At 36.8% G+C, this 25,389-nt stretch overlaps 1 protein-coding gene and 1 pseudogene across 5 annotated transcripts in view; one reads left to right on the forward strand and one right to left on the reverse strand.

The window, feature by feature from the left end:
• Positions 1-868: 868 nt before the first annotated feature.
• PPM1B (protein phosphatase, Mg2+/Mn2+ dependent 1B) overlaps positions 869-25,389 on the reverse strand; it is a 79,791-nt gene continuing 55,270 nt past the window's right edge. The window contains exons 6-7 of one of the 5 annotated variants that reach the window (XM_055377810.2): positions 1,827-1,873; positions 907-1,066 (exon numbers count right to left, since the gene is read on the reverse strand). In XM_055377810.2, the coding sequence (XP_055233785.1) occupies positions 931-1,066; positions 1,827-1,873 (183 nt within the window). In that variant the 3' untranslated portion in view covers positions 907-930. Of the gene's footprint in view, positions 1,067-1,826; positions 1,874-11,207; positions 14,862-19,250; positions 20,035-25,389 lie in introns of those variants that run through there. The other 4 variants (XM_055377809.2, XM_004029156.4, XM_004029158.4 and 1 more) reach the window with 4 other exon arrangements.
• Positions 5,636-5,731, forward strand: LOC115933660 (uncharacterized; annotated as a pseudogene).

Genomic DNA, 25,389 nt, shown 5'->3' on the forward strand with positions numbered 1-25,389 from the left:
GATTTTATAACTATATAGTTAGAGATCTGGCCAGCTATAAAATGTATTACTCTATCTTTGAAGCACACACAAATGACAAGTCTTCAGAACTACTATGTTAAACCTTCTGGGGACACAAAACCACAAATCATTCAAAGAGTTTGCTTTATTGGCTGTTCTCAAATGGGCAAGCAGCTGTGTGTGTGTGTTTTTGGTGTGAAAGCGTCTAGAAAATGTAGTTTATTTTGGCACATTTTTTCTAGTGTTAAAGCAATCAGCATGGATACGTAAATTGTTGATAGTGAAAGACATTTCATTAGTTTAGTATTGTACACTGTTACACCGCTATAGGAAAAATTCTGTCTCAACTGCCAGATTCACGTGTCCCGCCCTAAAAAAGCCAAAAGCCCTAAAAATACATGTGTATATGTATATATATACACATAGATACACACACACACACACTATATATGTGTATATATATATATATATATCAAGTAATTCACTATACACTTCTAAATATAGATATTGGAAGTCACTAAAGTAAAAAAAAAAAGGTCTAATATAGAAGAGTTATTCAGATTTGTATTCGCGTAGAACAAGCCAGTTCCTTTCATATTAACTATGCACACCACCTCCTTTCAGAAGAGATCTGGGAATGATAAAAACCAGTCAGAAGACGGTCTTAACCGTTTAGAAATCCAGGAACTTCCGATTTAAATGGTGCTTTTAGGAGAAGGAAAACAACGCCAGATTAAAGCCTGCCTTTAACCATAAGAGTCCCTGGAATCAAACCAAAAGTGCTGCCAAGAAGCCACAGGTGTTTATCACATGGACAGGAAAAAATATGATTTTGAAGGGCACAGTGACAGTTCTTCTTTGTCTCCACTAATGGGTTATAAGATTAAAGGTTAACAGCAGTACAAATACTATAATTATATAATGCTGGGTTTATTTTTCGTTCGGGTTTACAAAAAAACCTTTTTGTCCGCGTGCTTCTGAGTGCTTGGAAGGTCTGCCAGCCACTGCCTTTCTTGTCACCAGAGCTCCCAGCAGGTTTACAAATGGACGTGCCCAAGACTGCCATCTGGTGGATACGATAGAAATTGAAATATACATATATATGGTTTTTTTTTTTTCTTGCAGGATTGGGGGTGGTAAGTAAATAAAACTAGTTGTCTAAGAAGGTATACATTTAAAATATACTGAGGAGGGGCGTTCACTCATCACAGCAATAAGAAATATAAAATAACAAGGAATTAATTTAAGAAAGGTGTAGATCATATGGAGAAAATTACAAAACTGTACTGGGGACATTAAAAACACTTGTATAAATAGAAAGATGTAGCATCTTCCTGGTGGAACTCACCTTGGCTAAAGATACCAATGACCCCTACATTAATCTACACATATAACAACTCAATCAACACATTAATGAGATTTTTATTTGGCAGGGAAATCTTGGCCAAATTATTGAAAAATTCATCTGGAAAAATAAACACATTCAATTTTTGTAAAAGTAGAATAATAAGGGACATTTTCCCTATCAGATAATAAAATGTATAATAAAACTATGATAATTAAGATGACATGGTACTGACACACAACACAAAACGATAAAATAGAATGCTTATAAAAATACAAGCATATACATGAATATGTCATAAAGGACAACTTCAAATAATGAGAAAAGATTGGCTTATGTAATAGCTGGTATAAGGGAATAATGGAAAAATCTACAGGAAAATGTTATATTAGATTTTTACCTCAGAAATAAGTTCCAGTTGTATTAAAGTACAAATATTCAAAAGGCCAATGTCTTAAAATATATGTAGATATTTACTTACTCAGGATATAAAAAATTGTCTTTGTATGCAACTGAGGGTTGATGAAACTGTTAAAGAAAATAAAATTCTGAAAATTTTGAATGTAAAAGTATGACACTTGTTGAAACATCAAATTTAACACAAAAGGTCTTTGTAGTTTACTGTATGTAAATTTTCAATTCTTTTAAAGTAAAATAAAACAAAATAAACCCTATTTGATTTAAAAGGGTATATGAAGGGTAAAAGGGAATATTTTTGACCAAGGAGAGCTCTCTTATACTCTTTAGCTCTGAGCATCTTAGCCCTCTCTCTAGTACCGCTCCAATCATAGTGAGTAGAAAGCCCTTATTCTGCCTGTAGAAAAAGCTGGCATCGAAACAAAAAGTTATTGTGTAAGAAAAAGCTCAGAAGTTGCATGATGTGATTTTTTTGGGGGGGAAATCCCTATGAGGTTGAGATTGTGTTTTTTTCAAAAATTAGGTCATTTCAGTATGGCTAGATGTCCTTTGGTCTTAGTCCAATCTGTGAGTATCTTTCTTTAAAAACAACAACAACAAACCATAAACAGTATTACAGTATTGAAAGGCAAATGGTGAACTCAGGAAAATAATTCATGACATAAGTAACCGAATAATGGTTAAAATCCTACATATATAAAGAGCTCTCACAAATCAAGAAAAATTATAAATATGTAAACAGAATATCCTTTATATGTTAAGAAAAAATGCTGCCAATTAACATGTGTGAGCAGGCTTATAATAAAAGAATAAGCAAATATGAGAAAAACATTTTCACTCACGAGTAATCAAATAATTGGGAATTAAATCAAGAAAATGTAGGTTACAATATTTTACCCAGCAGCTTGGCAATGTGCAACACTGGTAAGAAAGTGAAAAACATGGCTACTCTTGTATACTATTAAGATTGTAAATGTGTACCCTCTTCCTGAAAGGCAATTTAGGACACTGAATTTTGTTTGTGTATTTTATTTAACTCAAGATTTTATGAAAAATTCAAACATATGGAAAATTAGAGAAAATACAACAATTTTACCTATTGCCCAGATTTAACATTTTGACATCTTTACCTTTTTTAAGGAGAAAATAAAAAGCTCCTTTTCCCAATATCTTTAAAAAAGCAACCACTGTTCTAAAGTTAATGTGTATTATTTTCACGTGTGTTTTATATGTACATACTACTATCCATAAATTGTACGTATCATATTTCATCAACTCTAAGATTCCATTATTTTATGTACCATTCTTTTATATGTTAAGAAAAAATGCTGCCAATTAAACTACGAAATAATGTTTTGTTAACATTTAAGATTATTTTCTGGCCAGGCGTGGTGGCTCACGCCTGTAATCCCAGCACTTTGGGAGGCCGAGGCGGGTGGATCACAAGGTCAGGAGATCGAGACCATCTTGGCTAACACGGTGAAACCCCGTCTCTACTAAAAATACAAAAAATTAGCCGGGCGTGGTGGCAGGTGCCTGTAGTCCCAGCTACTCGGAAGGCTGGGGCAGGAGAATGGCGTGAAGCTGGGAGGCGGAGCTCGCAGTGAGCTGAGATCGCGCCACTGCTCTCCAGCCTGGACGAGAGTGCGAGACTCCGTCTCAAAAAAAAAAAAAAAAAAAAAAAAAAGATTATTTTCTAATACTTATTATAACAGGTTTTTAGGACAGATCTTTTTTTAATCTTACATATGCTATTATTTCTGTGTTATATGCCAAATCATAATATAATCCTTTTGAAGACATTTTATGTTTTGAGACAGGGTCTTGCTCTGTCACCCAAGCTGGAGTGCAGTGACATGATCTCAGCTCACTGAAGCCTCTGCCTCCTGGATTCAAGCGATTCTCCTGCCTCAGCCTCCCAGGTAGCTGGGATTGCAGGTGCACACCACCACGCCTGGCTAATTTTTGTATTTTTAGTAGAGATGGGGTTTCACCATGCTGGCCAGGCTGGTCTCGAACTCCTGACCTCAAGTGATCTGTCCAGGTCGCCCTCCCATAGTGCTGGGATTACAGGTGTGAGCCACCGAGCCTGGCCTTGAAGACATTTTAAACAGCACTTAAATATTAACACATGTATTCCCGACACAGTACAAAACCCAATTGTGAATTGAGATATGACCAAGCTGGTGCAACTATGCCATGATGGCTGCCTTAGTCAAAGACAATTGTTAAGATGCTTCCTGGCCGGGCACGGTGGCTCACACCTGTAATCCCAGCACTTTGGGAGGCCAAGGGGGGCGGATCACCCGAGGTCGGGAGTTCGAGACCAGCCTGGCCAACATGGAGAAACCCCCACTCTACTGAAAATACAAAATCAGCCGGGCGTGGTGACGCATTCCTGTAATCCCAGCTACTTGGGACGCTGAGGCAGGAGAATCGCTTGAACCCGGGAGGCAGAAGTTGCAGTGAGCCAAGATCGCGCCATTGCACTGCAGCCTGGGCGACAAGAGTGAAACTCCGTCTCAAAAAAAATAAATAAATAAAAATAAAGATGCTTCCCAATTTCAAAGAAATTAAAATAAGAAGTGTTTTGGAACTAATTTTGGAGACAAATTTACATACAAGACATCCCCTTATAACTTGCTTTCTCTCAGCATCATGTTTTCAAAGTATTAAAAGACAGCTCACTACGTAAGGAAGCCAACAGCACCTGGCTGCTGCTGGAGCTCGGGACTCTCTTAGCTTAGCGCTCCCTCCATTTTACTGAGCCACCCCAGAAAACGCTGTTTCATGCTAATGGGTACTAGTAGGCTAAGGAGTTATTCCTTCTTGGGAACATCTGCCTTAAATCGGGAAAATGGTCTTTTCAAAGGCCTAGGAATTCACATATCATCTGGGACCAGGGTGAAGCACTTGCTTTGGGGACAAAATTTAAGGAATGGCAAGTAATCAAGATAAATTTTTTTAAAAATTTTAGATATTTTAATGCAACATTAAAAAAGTCAAAACTAATGCAAAATGACGAACATAATATAAAAATTTTAAATAAGACAGAATCTACTCTCTGCTGAAAAAAAGAAAAAGGGAAAAAAATAATCATTACAGAGTTTTCCATTTGCCTTAGGCTCCCACATGGCTTGGCATGGTATAGTTACTAATCCTGTTTTACAGGGGGAGGAAAGGGAGTGATAGATTAAAATGAGTGAGCAACATGGTCCCAGAGTACAATTAAAAATGTAAATGTACAACAGAAACACACAAAATAATTATAGGAAGGGCGAACAATTTTCAATATTATATCCCCAAATGGATGCAAGCTCTTTATATTATAATGTGGATTATTAGTTGTATTTTATTAGAAGGAACTAGATTTAGGCCATGTGCGGTGGCTCATGTCTGTACTCCCAGTACTTTGGGAGGCTGAGGCAGGAGGATTGCTTGAGGACAGGAGTTCGATGCTGCAGTGCGCTATGGTGCCACTACACTCCAGCCTGGGCAACAGTGAGACCTTGTCTTGAAAATAAAAAATAAAACGAACTAAATTTAAATATGGTGAAGACAATGTATACCTGCCAGATGTCAGCACTTAAGAGGCTATAGTAATCAAAATGATGTGATATTTCCACAGGGTTAGACAAAAAAAAAAAAAAAAAAAAAACAATAGAGCAGAAGAAACTAGAAATGGACCACACATATTTGGGGAATGGGAATCTGACAGGGGTGGCATGGTGTTGGCACAATTAGCTAGCTGGATGGAAAATAAAGATTCCTTAGTTCACATACTATGTAACAAGAAATTCAAGAATGATTAAAAACCTAAATATATGTGCTTGGGAGGTAGACTTCTAAAATGGCTGGAAGGTAACATTAGAGATCCTTCTGTAGTTCACAAGCACGATGATTGGGTTTTCACTCTTACGTGTGAGGTGTGCCTCCCCTCAGCCTTGTTACTACATTATCCATCTGATATGAAAATGAAAATATATAAATTTAAAAAATTAGAGACTATATGAACTTGGGATGAGGATGATTTCCTAAACAAGAAAAACATACAGCAAAAAAATGACAAATAGCAAGACTGCATAAACAAAGAAAAAAAGAAAAACAGTCTGAGAGGTTTTGCAGCTCGCATAACAAAGGATTGGTATCTAGACTACATAGAAAAAGACAAATCAATTAGAAAAAGACAAACCCAGTGGAAAAATGGACAAGTGGTGTGAGCATTCAATTCAGAAAAGAGGAAACTCAAATGGCCAATATATATAGGAAAGATGTTTTTCTCACATGTAATCAGAAATGCAAATTATATACTATTTCATGCTTATCCAACTGGATTTTTTTTTTTTTTTTTTTTTGTATTAGAGACAGGGTCTCATTCTGTTACCCAGGCTGGCATGCAGTGATCCATTTGTAGCTCACTGCAGACATGAACTCCTGGGCTTAAGGGATGCTCCTGCTTCAGCCTCCAAGTAGCTAGGACTACAGGTACACGCCATCATGTCCAGCCAATTTTCTGTTTTGTTTGTTTTCCTCCTCTCTCTCTCTCTCTCTCCCTCTCCCTCCTCTCCCCTCCTTTTTTCAGTTAGGATTTTTAGTGAAATAATTTCAGTTTACATTAAGGCTTTTGATCGCACATGTAAAATATATTATTACAACCATTTAAAATACGTTTTAAAGTTATTGGATTTAATTAACTCTTGGAGTATAGGATCTTTAGGAGCCTACAGAACTTTCATGAAGACTTCACATTTTAAAACTAGTTACAGTCAGAAGTAAACTAGACTTAAGAATGTTTATGTAGTTCAAGCTCCCCCTAAAATGTTCTTTTTTTTTTTTCTTTTTTTGAGACAGAGTCTCGCTCCGTCGCCCAGGCTGGAGTGCAGTGGTACGATTTTGGCTCACTGCAACCTCCGCCTCCCAGGTTCAAGAGATTTTCCTGTCTCAGCCTCCTGAGTAGCTAGGCCTATAGGCACCCGCCACCAGGCTCAACTAATTTTTCTATTTTCAGTAGAGACGGGGTTTCACCAGGTTGGCCAGTCCGGTCTCTAACTCCTGACCTCAGGTGATCCACCCACCTCGGCCTCCCAAACTGCTGGGATTACGGGCGTGAGGCACTGTGTCCAGCAGAACCCAGTAACTTTCAAGAGTATACTTCAGTAGAACCAAAGTGCTATATCAATTATAAGCAGTATTAAGTACAATTTTCATAGCAAATATTAAATATTTAAAATAAGCTTTATACTATATAGATTTATTATGATTATTCATAGGCAAAATCTCATGAAAATAAACCCCATGGTACTCTATATCATGTCACTGTGGAATTTTGTTAAGATAAATTGCATTTCATCCTGGGCGCGGTGGCTCACGCCTGGAATCCCAGCACTTCAGGAGGCCAAGGTGGGCGGATCACCCAAGGTCAGGAGTTCAAGACTAGCCTGGCCAACATGGTGAAACCCCATCTCTACTAAAAATACAAAAAAAAGTTAGCTGGGCATGGTGGTGGACACTTGTAATCCCAGCTACTCATGAGGCTGAGGCAGAAGAATCGCTTGAACCCGGGAGGTGGAGGTTGCAGTGAGCCGAAATCGTGCCATTGCACTCCAGCCTGGGCAACAAACATGAAACTCCACCTCAAATAATAATAAATAACAAATTGCATTTCATAAGTTCAAGACTTAGGAATGAAGCAAAACCACCTCTTCATAATCAGCGCCCAAAAAAGTAAGTGTAAATGACTCAGGAGAGGGAAAGAAGGTATCAGACCCACTATTAGAGTAACTCCTGGGTGGTACTGGTCCTCTTCATCTTAAATGCATTATAGATGAATGTTATATGGAAAGAATACATTTGTTGTACAGATTTAATCATTAAAAAAATCACTGTTGCCAATATTATAGACTAGGTTTACTAGTTAAAAGAAGTAAAGCCCAATCTTTCATTCTACCCTTCCATAAAAGGTATGGCTCTTTTTTGTCCCACTGGAGTTGTGGATACTTACAAGACAGCAGAAATACTGACTTCCTAAGTGTCCCTCACCTCTGAATTAGAAGAGCATATCTACCAGTTACATCTGAGCACAAAACAGTGTACTAGTAAGTGGTGTTTGCAGGTAAAATAAAACTGAAACAGGAAATAAGGGGGAGAAAATACCACAGCCAGAAAAGCCAGCAGGAAGTGAGAAATGGCGGTGATGCTGCCTGAAAAGCAATGTATTCTCTATTAGTAGCTACACCTATTTACTTCTAGACCATAATGTAACATACACGAATCATCAAAACAGGCAAAAACAAACACTTGTTTAGCATTTTCTTTAGGGTTTACAAAATAACTCCCAAAGTTGAATAGAAAAAAACTTAAAAGCAATTTAGCATAAAAATGACAGTGCAAATTGTTATAATGCCCATTATGAACTAAAAGCAAGTAACTTCATTTCAGTGCATTTTCTAGTACAGAATTTAAAAAGTAACTTCAGAATTGCTTTGAAATTAAATCATTGCTTGAATTCATCTTAACAATTATGTTAGCATTTGACTATTTTACATATACAATGGATTTTTTGCACAACTAGGAATTGTCTAATATGTGAAAAACATCACACTTTGCTATTTTTCACTAAATACTATTTAGCTTCTCAAAACAAAATGTGTTCCACAAGAAATCTTATCACGTTTTCCCTTAATACTTAAACCAGATGAACTTCAAAACACAAATGAAGGCAATTTGGAAGAGGAAATGTCAGTGTGAGATGTCATTTAAAAAATATAACCTTAAATTCAAGACAAGGAAGAATAATATTTGGTCAGCAAAAGATATTTGATGGACATGTTCCAGTTAATTTCAAGTATTGAAGCTGGATAAAGACTTGGGCACCATATATTGCTCTGGTTTGCGTATTTTCCAAGGTTTCAGAAAATATATCAGGCAGTTTGAAAAGTAAACTAATGAGGTTGTCAATTCCTGGCTCAAATATAAGGCTAATATGATTATAGAAACATTTTTTCCCCAACTAATATTATTTCTCCTGTTATTAAAAAACATTTTAAAGCCTGGGTAGAAAGAAGAATCACAACTAGCAAGGCAGCGCCATTATTTTCATATAGGAAGACCAGTTCATTACAACTTTTTTTTTTTTTTTTTGAGACGGAGTCTCCCAGGCTGTAGTGCAGTGGCGCGATCTCGGCTCACTGCAATCTCCACCTCCCAGGTTCAAGCGATTCTCCTGCCTCAAACTCCCGAGTAGCTAGGACTACAGGCACGCAGCACCACACCAAGTTAATTTTTTTATTTTTATTTTTTAAGTAGAGACAGGTTTCACCATTTCAGCCAGGCTGGTCTCAAACTGTTGACCTCAAGTGATCTGCCCGCCTTGGCCTGCCAAAGTGCTGGGATTACAGGCGTGAGCCACCGCGCCTGAACTTCATTATAATTTTTTTTCAATGACACTGCAACTCCCAGTGGATTTCTACTTTTAGCATTAAGAAATTATGACTCCTGGTGGTAAATTCTACTCAGGTTAATAAACTAACGGTGAAGCAGCTTGGAAGCATTTGTTGCTTAGACTGTTTATTCCTTCACAATGTTATTTTAAAATTTGAGTTTTTTTAATATAAAAGAGACATATATTTAAAATTTGAGATGGAGTCTTGCTGTTGCCCAGGCTGCTGTGCAGTGGCTGGATCATAGCTCACTGCAGCCTTGAACTCCTGAACTCAAGCAATCCTCCTGCCTCAGTTTCCCAACTAGCTGGGACTATAGGCATGTGACACCATGCTAGAGTACTTAAAATTTTTTGTGTGTAGAAACCAGGTCTTGCTATGTTGCCCAGGTGGGTCTTGAACTCCTGGCCTCAAGCAATCCTCCTGCTTTATTACAGGCATAAGCTACCACATTCAGCTAAGCAGTCTTTTTTTTTTTTTTTTTCTTGAGATGGAATTTTGCTTTTGTTGCCCAGGCTGGAGTGCAATGGCACGATCTCAGCTCACTGCAACCTCCGTCACCTGGGTTCAAGCAATTCTCCTGGCTCAGCCTCCCGTGTAGCTGGGATTACGGGCATGCGCCACCATGCCTGGCTAATTTTGTATTTTTAGTAAAGACAGGGTTTCTCCATGTTGGTCAGGCTGGTCTCAAACTCCCGATCTCAGGTGATCTGCCTGCCTCGGCCTCCCAAAGTGCTGGGATTACAGGCATGAATCACTGTGCCTACCCTTAACAAAAAACTTTAATCATTGCAGAATAATGGATCAATATTTAGAAGAACTGCATAATTCAGTGAACCAGTATTTTCCAAATGACTAATTCATGATGTGACAAAATCATGCATAGCCAGAAGGTCCATTCAAAATGCAAGACAGACCCAGTGGATTTTAACATAACAATCTAAGAAAAGTCCTCTAATAAACTTTCCGATTTCACATTGCAACCAATCTTCAAGAAACTATCAGTTGTCAAGTTTTGACATCTACAGTTATCTGAAGTGACTAAAATATTCCTGTTTTCCAACTACCTATCTGTGTGAGGCCAGGTTTCTTCATATACTTCAACCATCGGGCCATACCACACTTCAACAGACTGAACACAGAAGCACAAACAAGAATTCAGTTCAACATTAAAGGACTCACAAAAATGAAAAATGGTCCTTTTTACACTGAATTTTTGTATCCTAACTTATAAGACAATTATTTTTCATAAAATGGTTTATATATTAACATGTAATTGCTTTGTTAACAAATTAAAACAGTATGCATAATTTCTCAGCTTTAATTTCTAATATAGTAAATATCGATAGTATCCACAAAAGCAAAAGTTCACTGGAGTATACAATTTGTAAGAGTATAAGTGGGTCCTCAGACCAAGATACTTGAGAATAGCCAGGCTAGGGAATTCAGATGAGTCAACACTGAATATGGGTTTTTCTTTTACTAACTCATACGTTATTTCTATTTCAAGCACCAGTAACCCCCACCCTGCCCCTGCCAGAAAAGTTTTTTTTTTTTTTTTTGAGACGGAGTCTCGCTCTGTCGCCAGGCTGGAGTGCAGTGGCGCGATCTTAGCTCACCGCAACCTCCGCCTCCTGGGTTCAAGCAATTCTTCTGCCTCAGCCTCCCAAGCAGCTGGGATTACAGGCAAACACCACCATACCCAGCTAATCTTTGTATTTTTAGTAGAGGCAGGGTTTCGCCGTGTTGGCCAGGATGGTCACGATCTCTTGACCTCGTGATCCACCCGCCTTGGCTTCCCAAAGTGCTGGGATTACAGGCGTGAGCCAATGCACCCGGCCAAAGGCAGGTTTTTTTAAAAGGAGTATAAATATTTCTGGAGTACAGAAGGGGTTAATATTGTCCTGTACAGTTTGGTTAATTCCTCTTTGGAATTAAATTTTCAGAAATATGCCAACCATATAAGAAGTTTAAAATAACATTAAAAACTGAATCATACCAAATAGTAATATGTCACACTGTTTTTATCAATTCTTTATTTAGGTAACAAGTTGGTTATGTTCACTGCATTGTATGAAACATCACAATATCATACTGGGAAGTACTATCAGTACAGGGTTGGATCAGAGTGGACAGTTTGAACGACAAACCATTTTGCATTCTTCATTCCCTATCTTTTAACAACCCCCCAAACCCAGTAAAGGGACAAACAGCTTTTCACATCATCATGTAAAGCACTTTAACTTACATGGCTAAAATCTAAAGAATAAATAAAATATATTGTGGCAATAATTCCTTTTAGACCAAAAATCAGGTGCACAATAAATCAAATGATCAGGAAAGCTGTCTGTATTTAAATGTGTGGCTCTCCAGAAACAGCTTCAGGAAAACGTTACAGAAAATACCATGAATTCCATTTCACATAGGACCAGATGATGACTCATTTTAACTACACACAAGGGCAATTACATCCTGCTGAAACACAATTTAAACATACAGGAAAATGTTTACAAAGCATCCACAACATGTAAACCATGTACAAATGGATACATTCATTACTTCTCCTAACCCAGAAACTTCTTTCAGATAAATACTTTACTCTTCATGTTCAGCATTAATTGAATTTAATACATGCAAAACTCAGAAGAATTCAAGGTTACTGTAAAAATAGAATTAAACTAATAAATCTTCAAGTACCTTATGTGACAACCACTCTGTACCGTGCCCAATGTTATAAAATGAAAGGTTACTGAACCCATGAAAATATCTCTGTAGTATTTCCTTAGATCTAAAATAGATAATTTAAAATGTATTTATAGTAATTTCAATGTGATATTCTGAGCTTTTAAAATAACATAAATGATTAAAAATACCAAATTACACAAAACTCGTATCTTAAAAGCTGAAAAAATTAAAACTATAGAAACCCACATGTAAAACAAAATCACAATTTACATTATAAAGGCAAATCTCATCTTTAAAAAATTTCCAACAGTGAGATGTCAAAGCAAATTATAAATAGCCATAAATTAATCCATTTGGTTTCAAAAGATTTTCTAGTGAGAGTTGAAGGATGCAGTAGATACATGCATAAAATTTGTAAGGGTTTATAATATTATTCCCAAATACACTTTATCTTGAAGCAAGGCAACATTACAATTTGGACATTATTGGAGAACCGAGTTTGGTAATACAGGTAAAATTGGAAAAAAATTAAATAACAATCAATAATAAATACATATCCTATAGAAATTGCTCAAATGAAATTCCAAGCCACAGAGCTGCAAAAGGCTTCCAACTTGGTGAACTGAAAAAAGGAACATATCATACAATTCTTTACTCTTACATGCTTACATGTTGTGTGTTTTGTTTAAAGAAAAAAAACATAATGTATTTTCAGAGTATAGCTAACTATATTTCCCATGCACCTCAGGCACATTGTTGATTTGTGGTGAAATAACTCCACTGGTTTCTAGGGCCAAAAGTTCAATACAGATGTAACGAGTATGCCTGAGGTTGGCAAAAAGTACTGTAGTACAGGCAATGCTACAAGTGGCAACTGTCAGAAAACACAAATATGAACAAATGATGGGAAATGCTAATGATTTTCTGCTCATATCACAAAACGTTGGGAATCCGCAAGAATATTTTCCCCTTGTATTGAAGAAAATTGTGATTAAAAGCTTTTTCCCCCAATTTTCAGAATCAAAAGCATTTTAGGAGGTTTTTAAGGCTACCATGGGTCTTCTAGATCTCCAGCACCCTACAGGAAGAGAAAAGGAAGAATATTATTATTTACCTATGCCACTTCCAGATTGGATTGAATTTCAAAAGAAAACAAAATTGATGAACAAATTACCTTCCTTTCTTTGTCTGAAAAGGGTACTTTTACAGAGAGATGTCGTGTATTGCATATTGTGTGTGTACACGTGTATCTAATATAGATAGATAACTGGGTTGGGTTATTTTCCTCCCCTCTCCATCAAATGCCTTCCTTTCTCAAAGCACTTAAAAATATTCTGGCATTGGAAAAATACATCAAAACATCAGCTATAACATCCAAAGATTCCGAAGTTTCAATTTATGGTAACTTAAAGCAACTTTAGACACATGATATAAATATAAACGTAAAGAAGAAAAGTTAATGTTCTACAGTCATAATTTTTTAAAAATATTTTTCCCTATGTGACAAATCTATAATTTAAAAATCCCTTTAAACAAAAACTCTCATCTGCCACTATTTTAAAAATAGCCCATAATTATTCAATTTATTAATAACTAATAAAAATTTGTAACAAAATGGACAATTCTGCAATCTTTAAAATGCTCACTGTGGCAATTTTCTCACATGTCTATGTGTGCCCATAATGTCCAAAGATTAATATTTTGTACCACAAAAGATGGATAAGAAAAAGAATAGATTTAAGTATGCAACACATATATTTTAATATTAAACTTTTCCTTTTTGTTAATGAAAAAAGGTAAGCCAAAAGTGTTCTAAATGTTATATAAATACAAATGAATTTCTAATGGGTATTCTTCCAATATACCAAACTTGGTTGTTTTTAAAAAATTAATTCAAAAATAAGTACAACATGCATAGATTATTCCACATCACATGCTTTATTTGGACTTCAACACTTATAATTTCATTCTAAACACTTGGTTGACATACATTTTGATGTGTGTAGTTAGGCTATACAGAATATACAAACCAAAGCTGTATGAATAATACATAGGTTTTTCAAAAGTTATGTTTCATAAAGAATACAGAGAAAGGAAAAATAGCCACACATCCAGTATCTCACAACTTCTAAAAATAAAACTACAGAGATGTAAAATATAAACAAATCAAACAACACACAAATTATCATCCTTGAAAGAAAAATTACAGGCCAGCATCAGCCATTCTTTGAAGAACTAAAATTATTAAAGAAAACATAAATTTATTACAAAGCTAACTATGAGTGTACTAATAGGTAAAATAATATGAAGCAGTATAATTCTACATTAACAAGTTTTTCCATAATATAGCATAATCTCTCTAATCAAAATTTCTAATTCTATCTAGTATTAATTTAACTACTGACTTTAATTCATAATTGGTAGCCTAATTTCTGGCATACAATGTGAAATGACATATAATTTCATTAAATCCATAGTACTATAAATAGTCAATTTTACACTATCTCATAAAGGTGTATGCAAAGGCCTTTTTAAAAAACAAGGCTATCTGAATATAATAAAACTAGTTTTCCAAGATTCAAATAACAAAACGGTTATATAAATGCATACATTACACTTCCTAGGTTAAAAACCATCAAAGATCACAAAAATATTACCAAAAAGGAAAGTCATATTTTTTCACCACTCATCTTTGTCCCTGCATCTTCATTAGAGCTGTCTAATTCAGCAAGACCACTTTCTGATTCAGTATGGCTTTCCTGCATTGTCACTGGGTTTCCAGCATCACTGTTCGAAGAAGTAGCTGTGGCAGCTGGTTCAGCAGGGCTTTCTTCTCCCTCTACTTTAGCTAGCCTGTAACTAGTCAGCATCTCCTCCAGAAGTTGTCGGTAGTTTCCCCTATGATTAATTCTCATTTGCCTGAGAGCTTCCACCAATTTTCCCTGTGATCCACTTTCCTCTGCTTCATCGGAGGCCTTTTTTTAAGATTCAAGACCCCAGTGTCAGTAGACAAACTAGGATATCACATGTATTTCATAACACATTACAGCAAAATACTAATTTCTCTACCGAAAAGTAATATAGTCTAAGCATGAGAACATTTTATTAAATATCGATTCTTACCTGTATCAATTAATAAAAACTTCCAATTATAATCTCAAGTCATTTTAAGTAAATTACCATTAACTAGTTTATGTCTTATTTCACAGTCATTTAAAGTTTAATCTGAAATTTACTCAGCTTTTATAATTCAACAGCAACACAAGCATTTCCTAAAACTGACTTACTTAAACAATATTTGGCTATATGATTTAGTACAAAAGAAAATCAATGTTTAAAGCAGTAGGAAAAGGACAGAAAAGCAGGCCATCAGAACAGTTTCTTCATCATTTCTGCTAAATAAGTAGGAAATACAAAACATAAAACTATATAGATTTAAACAGATTTTTGAAAGATTTTAGAGTTTTCATGGATAAAAATTGTATTTACTTTTTGCTCTTATTCTGATAAAAACATCTCTAGATAAAAATAAATTAAGTATTCTCAGTATGAATAATAAACTACTCAATCCTTTCATATTTTAGTGAATTTTGGAAAATCTACAGGTTTCTACAATAGTAACTACTTAATACTGTACAGAACAAGCTCTAATCATCCAAGCTGATCACAGTTAAGCCAACAGACTAAAATAAAGATATCTTTACATTATGTGCCTCTTGATATGATGCATTATAAAGTACAGTCATGTCCTGTATTCGTGCCAAAAAATGTTTAGAATGAATCTAATAATGCTAATTCCCAGTTTACAGGAAAAAAGGGAATAGAGGATCAAGTTAGAGCACACATGAGAAAACAATCATATGAATTCAGAATGCAGGACGTATTGTAAAAAACTGGCTCAGATTCTTCAAAGTCAGTTTCAAGGGGAAAAAAACAGGTGAGGGGCTTGACTGATTAAAGACTTGTTTAATGTGCTTGATTGATAAACTTGATTAGACTGGGATTCAAAATAACAATTATAATAGTCATTCTAGTGACAACTAGGGAAATTTAAACTTGATATTCGATATTATACAATTTATTATTTTATACACCTACAGTGTACCCACAAAAATTAAAAATAAATTTTAAAAAATGAATTTTCTTAGGTATAATAATGGTATTATGGTTATATAGAAAAATGTCTTCATTCTTTTTTTTTTTTGGGGATGGAGTTTCACTCTTGTTGCCCAGGCTGGAGGGCAATGGCATGATCTCGGCTCCCCACAACCTCCACCTCGAGTATTTAAGCCATTCTCCTGCCTCAGCCTCCCAAGTAGCTGGGATTACAGGCATGTGCCACCACGCCCGGCTAATTTTGTATTTTTAGTAGAGACAGGGTTTCTCCATGTTGGTCAGGCTGGTCTCGAACTCCCAACCTCAGGTGATCTGCCTGCTTCGGCCTCCCAAAGTGCTGGGATTACAGGTGTGAGCTACCGTGCCTGACTGAAAAATATCTTCATTCTTAAGAGCTGCATGCTTAAATGTTTACAGGTAAAATATGATGTCTGCAATTTTCTCTCAAAGGGTTCAAAGAAAGAAAAAAAACAGTAGATATAGAAAGAAAAATAAAGCAACTATGGCAAAATGTTAACAGTTGTTGAATCTAGACAGACAATATACAGCTGTTCTAACATATCATATCCCCTTTTTAAATACATTTGGAAGTTTTCATCTTAAAATACTGGGAAAATAAAATACAAAATAGGTTATTGATACAGTTGATGTGGCACAAACTCTTAACCATCTTTGGAGACTATTACATATACTTTTGCAACAAAGATAACACTAATAAAGCCATATAATAAATGGCAATGTTTTATTAGAAAAATGAGAGCAGATGAATGTTATTTTTTAAAAAGTTGCCCTCATTGGCCAGGAGCAGTGACTCATGTCTGCAATTTCACCACTTTGGGAGACAGGGGTAGGAGGATTGCTTGAGGTCAGGAGTTCTAGGCCAGCCTGGGAAACACAATGAGACCCTATCTCTACAAAAAATGTTTAAAAGGAACACGCCCATAGTCCCAACTACTTGGGGAACTGAGGCGAGAGGTTGAGCTAAGTCGAGGAGGTTGAGGCTTCAGTGACTCATGACCGTACCAATGAACTCCAGTCTGAACGACAGAGTGAGACCCTCTTAAAAAAAAAAAAAAAAAAGTGCTTGTTAGGCTGAGGCGGGTGGATCACGAGGTCAGGAATTCAAGACCAGCCTGGCCAAGATGGTGAAACCCTATCTCTACTAAAAATACAAAAAATTAGCAGCACGCAGTGGCAGGTGCCTGCAATCCCAGCTACTCGGGAGGCTGAGGCAGGAGAATCGCTTGAACTCGGAGGGTGGAGGTTGCAGTGACCCGAGATGGCACCACTGCACTCCAGCCTGGGTGACAAAGTGAGACTCTATCTCAAAAAACAAAAAAAAAAAAAAAGAAAAAGAAAAAAAAAAAAAAGTGCTTGTTTTCCTGCCTCAGACGGGGTGGTGGTGGGGATGGGGCGGGGAAGTATCCTCATGGCAAAAAATGGATGATACTAGGCCAGGCACGGTAGCTCATGCCTGTAATCGCAGCACTTTGGGAGGCTGAGATGGGTGGATCACCTGAGGTCAGGAGTTCGAGATCAGCCTGGCCAACATGGTGAAACCCCATCTCTACTAAAAATACAAAAATTAGCCAGGCATGGTGTGTGTGCACCAGTAATCTCAGCTACTCGGGAGGCTGAGGCAGGAGAATTGCTTGAACTCGGGAGGTGGAGGTTGCAGTGAGCCAAGATCACACCCACTGCACTCCAGCCTAGGCGACAGAGCAAGACTCCATCTCCAAAAAAAAAAAAAAAAAAGATGATACTGTGTATGGCCCATGCTTTTTGGGTACATATACGTCTGTGTATCTGTTCATGTTAGCATATGTAAAAATACCTGGAAAGAAAGGAAATACAGCAATATAATGATAATAGGTAGGGAGTTCTAGATACTTTATTTTCTTTGAATTTTCCAATTTTCCACAACAAGCATATTAGCTGTCATTTAATTGCAAAATTTATTATGTGGACTTAAAACATGTTTCCCTAAATAAAGTTTCTCATCCAGGGCTGGTGGCTCATGCCTGTAATCCCAGCACTTTGGGAGGCCAAGGTGAAAGGATCACTTGAGCCCAGGAGTTTGAGACCAGCCTGAGCAACACGGGGAGACCCTGTCTCTACAAAACAAAAATTTAAAAAATTAGGTGTGGCAGCACACACTTCTGGTCCCAGCTACTTGGGAAGCTAAGGTGGGAGGATCACTTGAGCCCAGGAGGTTGAGATTACAGTAAGCCATGTTCATGCCTCTACACTCCAGCCTGGGCAATGGAGGAAGACCCTGTCATTCATTCATTCATTCATTCATAAATAAATAAATAAATAAATAAATAGTTTCCCTTTTAATCTATTCAGGAAGGGTTGAGATGGAACAACATGTGATAAGTATACTCTAATGATAAACCTTGTCAGTCTTTAAGAGGAAATTTTCTACTTTATGGTATATCACAAAGACCTTTTAATGCAGGGCCTACAACCCTCTCCCCCAGAAAACCCCCAAACCAAAAAAAAAACAAGATAAAAACCTACCATTTTATTAAAAAAAAATTACAGGACATTAAAACAAAATCTGCTTCAAAGATTTACACATAAAGTGATTATCAACCCTTGCTCCACACTGGAATTACCTGTGGAGCTTTTAAAATTGCACACATGCCAAAGTTCCATTTCAAAATACACAGATTCAGTGGATTTGGGTTGTTCTTTTAAAGCCTGACAGGTAATTCTGATATACAGCCAGGGCTGAGAATCACTGATATAGACTAAATGGCATAACTCTATTTGGACGTGGACTTATTAATAAGGTTGGATGAAAGGTTGTTCCATTTGTCGTATTTGGGTCAATTTTGGCAAGTTCAACAGATAAAGTACCTCTCGCTTTCCAACTGACACTTACATTATTAATCACCTGTATTTCTGTGAATTGCTATAGTAGTGACAGTTGGGGAAGAGAAGTTGCTTTTTAAAAGATACGCTAGGTCGGGCGCAGTGGCTCAGGTCTGTAATCCCAGCACTTTGGGAAGCTGAGGCAGGCAGATGACGAGGTCAAGAGATCGAGACCATCCTGGCTAACACAGTGAAACCCTGTCTCTACTAAAAATACAAAAAATTAGCTGGGCATGGTGGCGGGCACCTGTCGTCCCAGCTACTTGGGAGGCTGAGGCAGGAGAATGGCGTGAACCTGGGAGACGGAGCTTGCAGTGAGCTGAGATGGCACCACTGCACTCCAGCCTGGGCGACAGAGCAAGACTCTGTCTCAAAAAAAAAAAAGACATACTAAAACCAAACCATAGCCAGGCACGGTGGCTCATGCCTGTAATCCCAGTACTTTTGGAGGCCGAGGTAGGTGGATCACTTTAGTTCAGGAGTTCGAGACTAGCCTGATCAACATGGTGAAACCCATCTCAACTAAAAATACAAAAATTAACCAGGCGTGGTGGTGCATGCCTGTAATCCCAGCTACTTGGGAGGGTGAGGCAGGAGAATCGCTTGAACCTGGAAGGCAGAGGTTACAGTGAGCCGAGATTGCACCACTGCATTCCAGCCTCGGTGACAGGGTGAGACTCCGTCTCAAAAAATGAAAAATAAAAAAATAAAAAGCAAAAGAAAACCAAACCAATAAATCAAGTAGACATGGATTTGCAATGGTTGACATTACAGAATCACTAAATTGAGAAGAACTTTAGCTAATGACCACACTTAAAAGTCATTTTATCTTATGGCAAATTACATTTTCTCATCACTCTGGATAGACAATAGAGGACTGAAACCTCTTCCCCAGCCATTACATTTGATTTTTCCAAACACTGTTATGTAACTCTCTCATGGGCTTTCATTAATATTAGAAGAGAAACCTATTATCTAGGTTCCTGCACTTTCTTTATCTGAACTCGTACAGTTGATATAGCACACCTATTTTTACACATCTATTATAGCAATTAACTCTACCTTGCAACGGTTCACAAGACTCTCCACTTAGACTGCAAACTCTTTTAGAGTAAAGACAATTTCATATTCCATTCTATGTCCTCCTACCATCTAGGGAAGGAAAAATAATATTTGTGCTAAGAACTTTATATACATAATCTTACTGAATCCTCACAGGTACCCTACAAAGTAAGGACTCCAGTTATCATTTTTATAAGTGATGAAACTAAAGCTCAGAGAGGTTTCAGTTATTTGTCATGGTGACAATCTGAGTAAATGGCAGAGCTCTGATTTGTGCACAGGTATAATTAACATCAATGTCTATCTTTGCGCTCTGTTGAATACATTATGGCGAGTGACCTTTTTTGCATAGGAAGTACCTCATACAGGTAAGACTCTTACTAAAGAAATATTGGTGAAATTATTATAGAACACCACAGGTTATTTCATATTGAAGTTTATATTTCCTTAATATAGTAAAATTAATAAAACTATAGAACACTACTTATGTTGATTAAACTATCATATCAGCTGGGATGTTTACAATTATTCTGTAAAGTAAATGGAAGGCAATTACTGAGATGAGAATTCAGGACATCTCCCATCCACCCTAGTTTTTAAGCTTTTACTATCAGCTAGACTAACATAGCTTAAAAATCGAATCTCTCATGATGAAAATACTAACTTACACCAAATAAGACATAGAAATTAGATAAATCAAGCAGAGAGTAGTAATAGGAGGGGGAAGGAAGGGAACTAAGCACATTTAAAAAAATAAAATTTAACCAGCTAATATTTATTTGCAGCAATATTTATCTTTTGAAACACAGCTCTCATAACCAAAATTCTTTTTTTTTTTTTTTTTTTTTTTGGAGACGGAGTCTTGCTCTGTCACCCAGGCTGGAGTGCAGTGGCGCGATTTCAGCTCACTGAAAGCTCTGCCTCCTGGGTTCACGCCATTCTCCTGCCTCAGCCTCCCGAGTAGCTGGGACTACAGGCGCCTGCCACCACGCCCGGCTAATTTTTTGTATTTTTAGTAGAGGCAGGGTATCACCATGTTAGCCAGGATGGTCTCAATCTCCTGACCTTGTGATCCGCCCACCTTGGCCTCCCAAAGTGTTGGGATTACAGGCGTGAGCTGCTGTGCCCAGCCCATAACCAAAATTCTTAAAATGACTACTTATAACAGTAGAGAAAAAGTAAACACTAGTAAAAATGTTTCTTGTGAAGTCCTATGCGTTGCTTGTCAGACAAAAAAATTTTTAAACTAAAAATTCTCGAATATGACAAAATGTGATACAATTGATGACTAATGAAGACTCTAATAAATTACATGTTACTTGAAGAATCATGTCAAATTTAATGAATAATTTTAGACAGTGTCATTTGAATGGTCAAGACCACATAGCAAAGGTAAGTGTTATGTCAATCATACCTTAAAAACATAGTGACTAATGTTAGTGCATTTTCTCTTTTTTTTTTTTAGACAGAGTCCCACTCTGTTGCCCAGGCTGGAGTGCAGTGGTGCAATCTCGGCTCACCGCAAGCTCCACCTCCCAGGTTCACACCATTCTCCTGCCCCAGCCTCCCGAGTAGCTGAGACTACAGGCGCCCACCACCACGCTTGGCTAATTTTGTTTTTTTTTTTTGTATTTTTAGTAGAGACGGGGTTTCACCGTGTTAGCCAGGATGGTCTTGATCTCCTGACCTCGTGATCCTCCTGCCTCGCCCTCCCAAAGTGCTGGGATTACAGGCATGAGCCACCGCGCCCAGCCTGCATTTTCAAACAGTATAGGTCTTCTCCATAGCAATGCTTTGACAAGTGAATAAAAAGTAAATATGAAAAAACTAATATTCACATAGTTCTAAAAACTGTGATATAAAAATGTAAAAGCAGCTATGGGTATTGCATTTATCTGTTTGAAGTAAAACAGAAAAATGCATGCAAAATTTAATAATGTGAAAACAATACAGAGATTCTTTTGGGCTCAAAAAGAGACTAATCTGTCCTGTTTTTCCTTCCCTTCTCTAAGATCAAAATGCCTTAAACCGTTTTTGGATTAAGATAAATATGTGTATTTAAGTGAAAAATAACTGACAAGGAATTGGGCTTAACTCATTCCTTTCAACAACTTTATAAAATATTTACCATTAAAAACAGATTATCTTGTGGTTGGATGCAGTGGCTCAAGTCTGTAATCCCAGAACTTTGGGAGGCTGAGGTAGGAAGATAACTTGAGCCCAGGAGTTCAAGACTAGCCCTGGCAATGAAGCAAGACCCTATCCCTACAAAAAATACAAAAAATTAGCCGAGTGTGGTGCTGTGTGCCTGTAATCCCAGCTACTCAGGAGGCTGAGCTGGGAGGATCGTTTGAGCCTGGGAGGTTGAGGCTACAGAGAGCCATGATGGTGCCATAGCACTCCAGCCTGGGACAAAGAATGAGACCCTGTCTCAATCAATAAAATAGAGTATCTTAAGACTAATAAACATGATATTTACAAAAGAATGGGAAATGATTTTTCCTGCATGGTAGACAGAGGTGGGGTACAGACATACATAATCTCTACCTTAAAGAGGCCACATGGAATAATGTAAAGAGAATAGGAGTCAGACTAATTCAAATTCTGGCTGCATGATTTATTTAGCTTTGTGACCTGTGCAAACTACCTCATCTCTCTAAGTCTCATGTGTAAAAGAAGGGTGCTGAGAAGATTACCTATGACTCTGTGTGTGTATAAATAAGGAGCCTGGCACAAGTAGGAGCTGGGTAAATACAGGTCACCCCCCTGCTCAACTTTACCCTTGGAAAATTACCAACTTATGCAACTACTTGATCAGTGGCATATTAATTCAAAAGCATTATGAGTCTTTTTCAAGGGAAGAACTTTTTGCATGAAAGTATAAAACTATAAATACAGACTTTCATACCAATTAGTAACCTCAAATTAATTTTTAAATATATGACTTAAGGACAGCCTTAAGCAAATTACTAGAAATGAATAAATACAAATATTTCCTATTCAAAAAATATTTACTAAGCTTTCACCGTATGCCAGGATTGTGCTTGGACTATAGACATAAATGAATCAGATGAAGTCCCAGATCTCACAGAATTTATATTCTAATTATAAAACACAAACTAGCATTTTAGAAAAAGGGAAGGAGTGTGATCCCAGAGCCCTGTCTAATATAAAGACAACTTACAGCAAAATGTAGTTTTGCTTTTTCTGGAAATTTTCCAAAAGATTTCTGGGGATTCGTGAATCCCTAGACTAAGAATCCCTGCTAAACTCTTTGTTACAAATTTGTATTTTAAAAGTTGGGAAAATATCAATATTGTTTGTGGTAAGAAGATGGAACACATTCTAAAAAGTCAGTTTAGTATGGAACACATATTAAAAAACAAATTTAGTAAAGAACTTAAGAAGTTTCCCCTAAATAGTAACCTTTCTGAATATATATTAAAATTACTTAATTTATGACTTATACTCAACTCTACTTTCTGAAAAATATTTATTTAAAAGATTTGTCTTAATTATAAGAAAAATGAATGAATCCCTATTTCTAGTGGTACTACTTATAATCATTTACAACAGAACAATTCTCTCCGACATAAAGCAGACAGACATTCAGGAGTCTAAAAAAACCCTCTGATTTAACTCTGGCTAGAATTCTTTGTTTAAATATCTAAACAAAAATAATTTTTGTTATTTAAAAAAAACTTAATTTTTATAATACCTTCCAACTTTCTCCTCTTCTGTAGTTCTACCATACTTTCATCTTTCCCACCCCGCAAGTTAACATCCAGCTCCTGGCGACATCATCCACACTGTTAAGAAGCATTTATGGAGCACCTTTGCGGCTAGCTTTTTGCTACAATGGGTCAAGTTAAGAGCTCAGAATTTAATCACGTCTGTATTTTCTTCATTCTTTCTCCTTCTGCGGTATTTTTCAGCACATTTCTGCTACTTGCAATTATAGTTTAACATTTTTCTAAGTCAGTGATTATTGTGAAAGGCATATAATATTTCCCCATTTAAAATTCTAGGCTGTAAAGTCAGTTTTCACAGTAAACAAGTAAAGTTCCTTTAATCCACATATCTATGTAATGATAATAAGTTTACAGTTACCATTTGGTCTCTGTAATTATTTCACAACTACCTGACTGCCTGCATCTCTTTAATCTAATACGGTAAATGTTTCTAACAGATTAAAATACCACAGATTTTTTTTGAATCTATCATTCTTATGCTCTAAACATAAGGTGGTCCATTACCCTAAAATGATGTTCAAAAGGCTGGTCTCTTAGCAAGTACCTCTGCAACCTAAATTCTTATTTTTCACCACAACAGTTCTCTGCTTTAGCCAAAAAAGATGTCCTTTCTTTTGAAGATATCTTATACTTTGTCCTTGCCTCTCTAGTCCACTTGAAAGGTCATCATCCTCATGTCATTTCTACCATTCAAATCATTCTTCAAATACTATCTTTTCTCTAAGAAGCTGACTTTCCCCCTGCTTAAGTAGCTGAACTTTTACAGCAATCACTGTCCAAGTCACATGGCAATGGTCACATTCTGGATTTTGTCATTTATTTGTTACCAAGCTATACGAAATATTTTGATCATTTAAGGTGTGTTTATAACTACAGTGTAAGCTGCACTAGACACACAGGTGGGGTCATGTCTTAAGTTTTCTAGTCTTCTCCCTCTGTGAATCCACTATACGACACACTGTCAGTGTTTGATCTGCTGATGTTGATAGAACATTTATGTATAAAGGTAATTAAGTACATATATCCCATTTCTATAGCCAAATAATAATCTATTTAAGGTAAGGTTTATATATTGAGCATTTCCCCCCAGGTTCATAGTTCCGTTGCCTATTTATTCCCTGTTTATGTAGCTACTATGTGTAATCATTTTTTCTTTTTAAAAAATTTAAAAGTTATCCTTGGTACATGTTAAACAGAAAACCTTGTTTGGAGTAAAAATAGACTACGAAGGACCCCAAAATCCAGCAAGGTATATATATATGTATTTTTAAAGATTACACATGAGGGTTGGCACTTTGAAACACCTGAGGAAATGGGAGTACTTCTATGGCTAATAATGAATCAATAACTGTCTTCTGAGGGCTTATTTCCTCTAATCAAGGTAGTGGATGCCCTGAAGAATCTATAATCTAGCTGAAGAGGTAAGATTCTCTTCTCTCAACCTTCCAAATTACCACCATCCTTTTAGTCATGTCAACATCCTATACTCATTTCTTTGAGGGTTCTCTGATGGATCACATAAAATATTTGGATTTTTAAATTAATTTTCTCAGCTTTGGGTCTTTTTTTTTTTTTTGAGACAGAGTTTCGCTCTTGTTGCCCAGGGTGGAGTGCAATGGCATGATCTCGGCTCACCGCAACCTCCGCCTCCCGGGTTCAAGCGATTCTCCTGCCTCAGCCTCCCGAGTAGCTG

This window comes from Gorilla gorilla, chromosome 12, assembly GCF_029281585.2.
Source record: "Gorilla gorilla gorilla isolate KB3781 chromosome 12, NHGRI_mGorGor1-v2.1_pri, whole genome shotgun sequence".
NCBI lineage: Eukaryota > Metazoa > Chordata > Mammalia > Primates > Hominidae > Gorilla > Gorilla gorilla.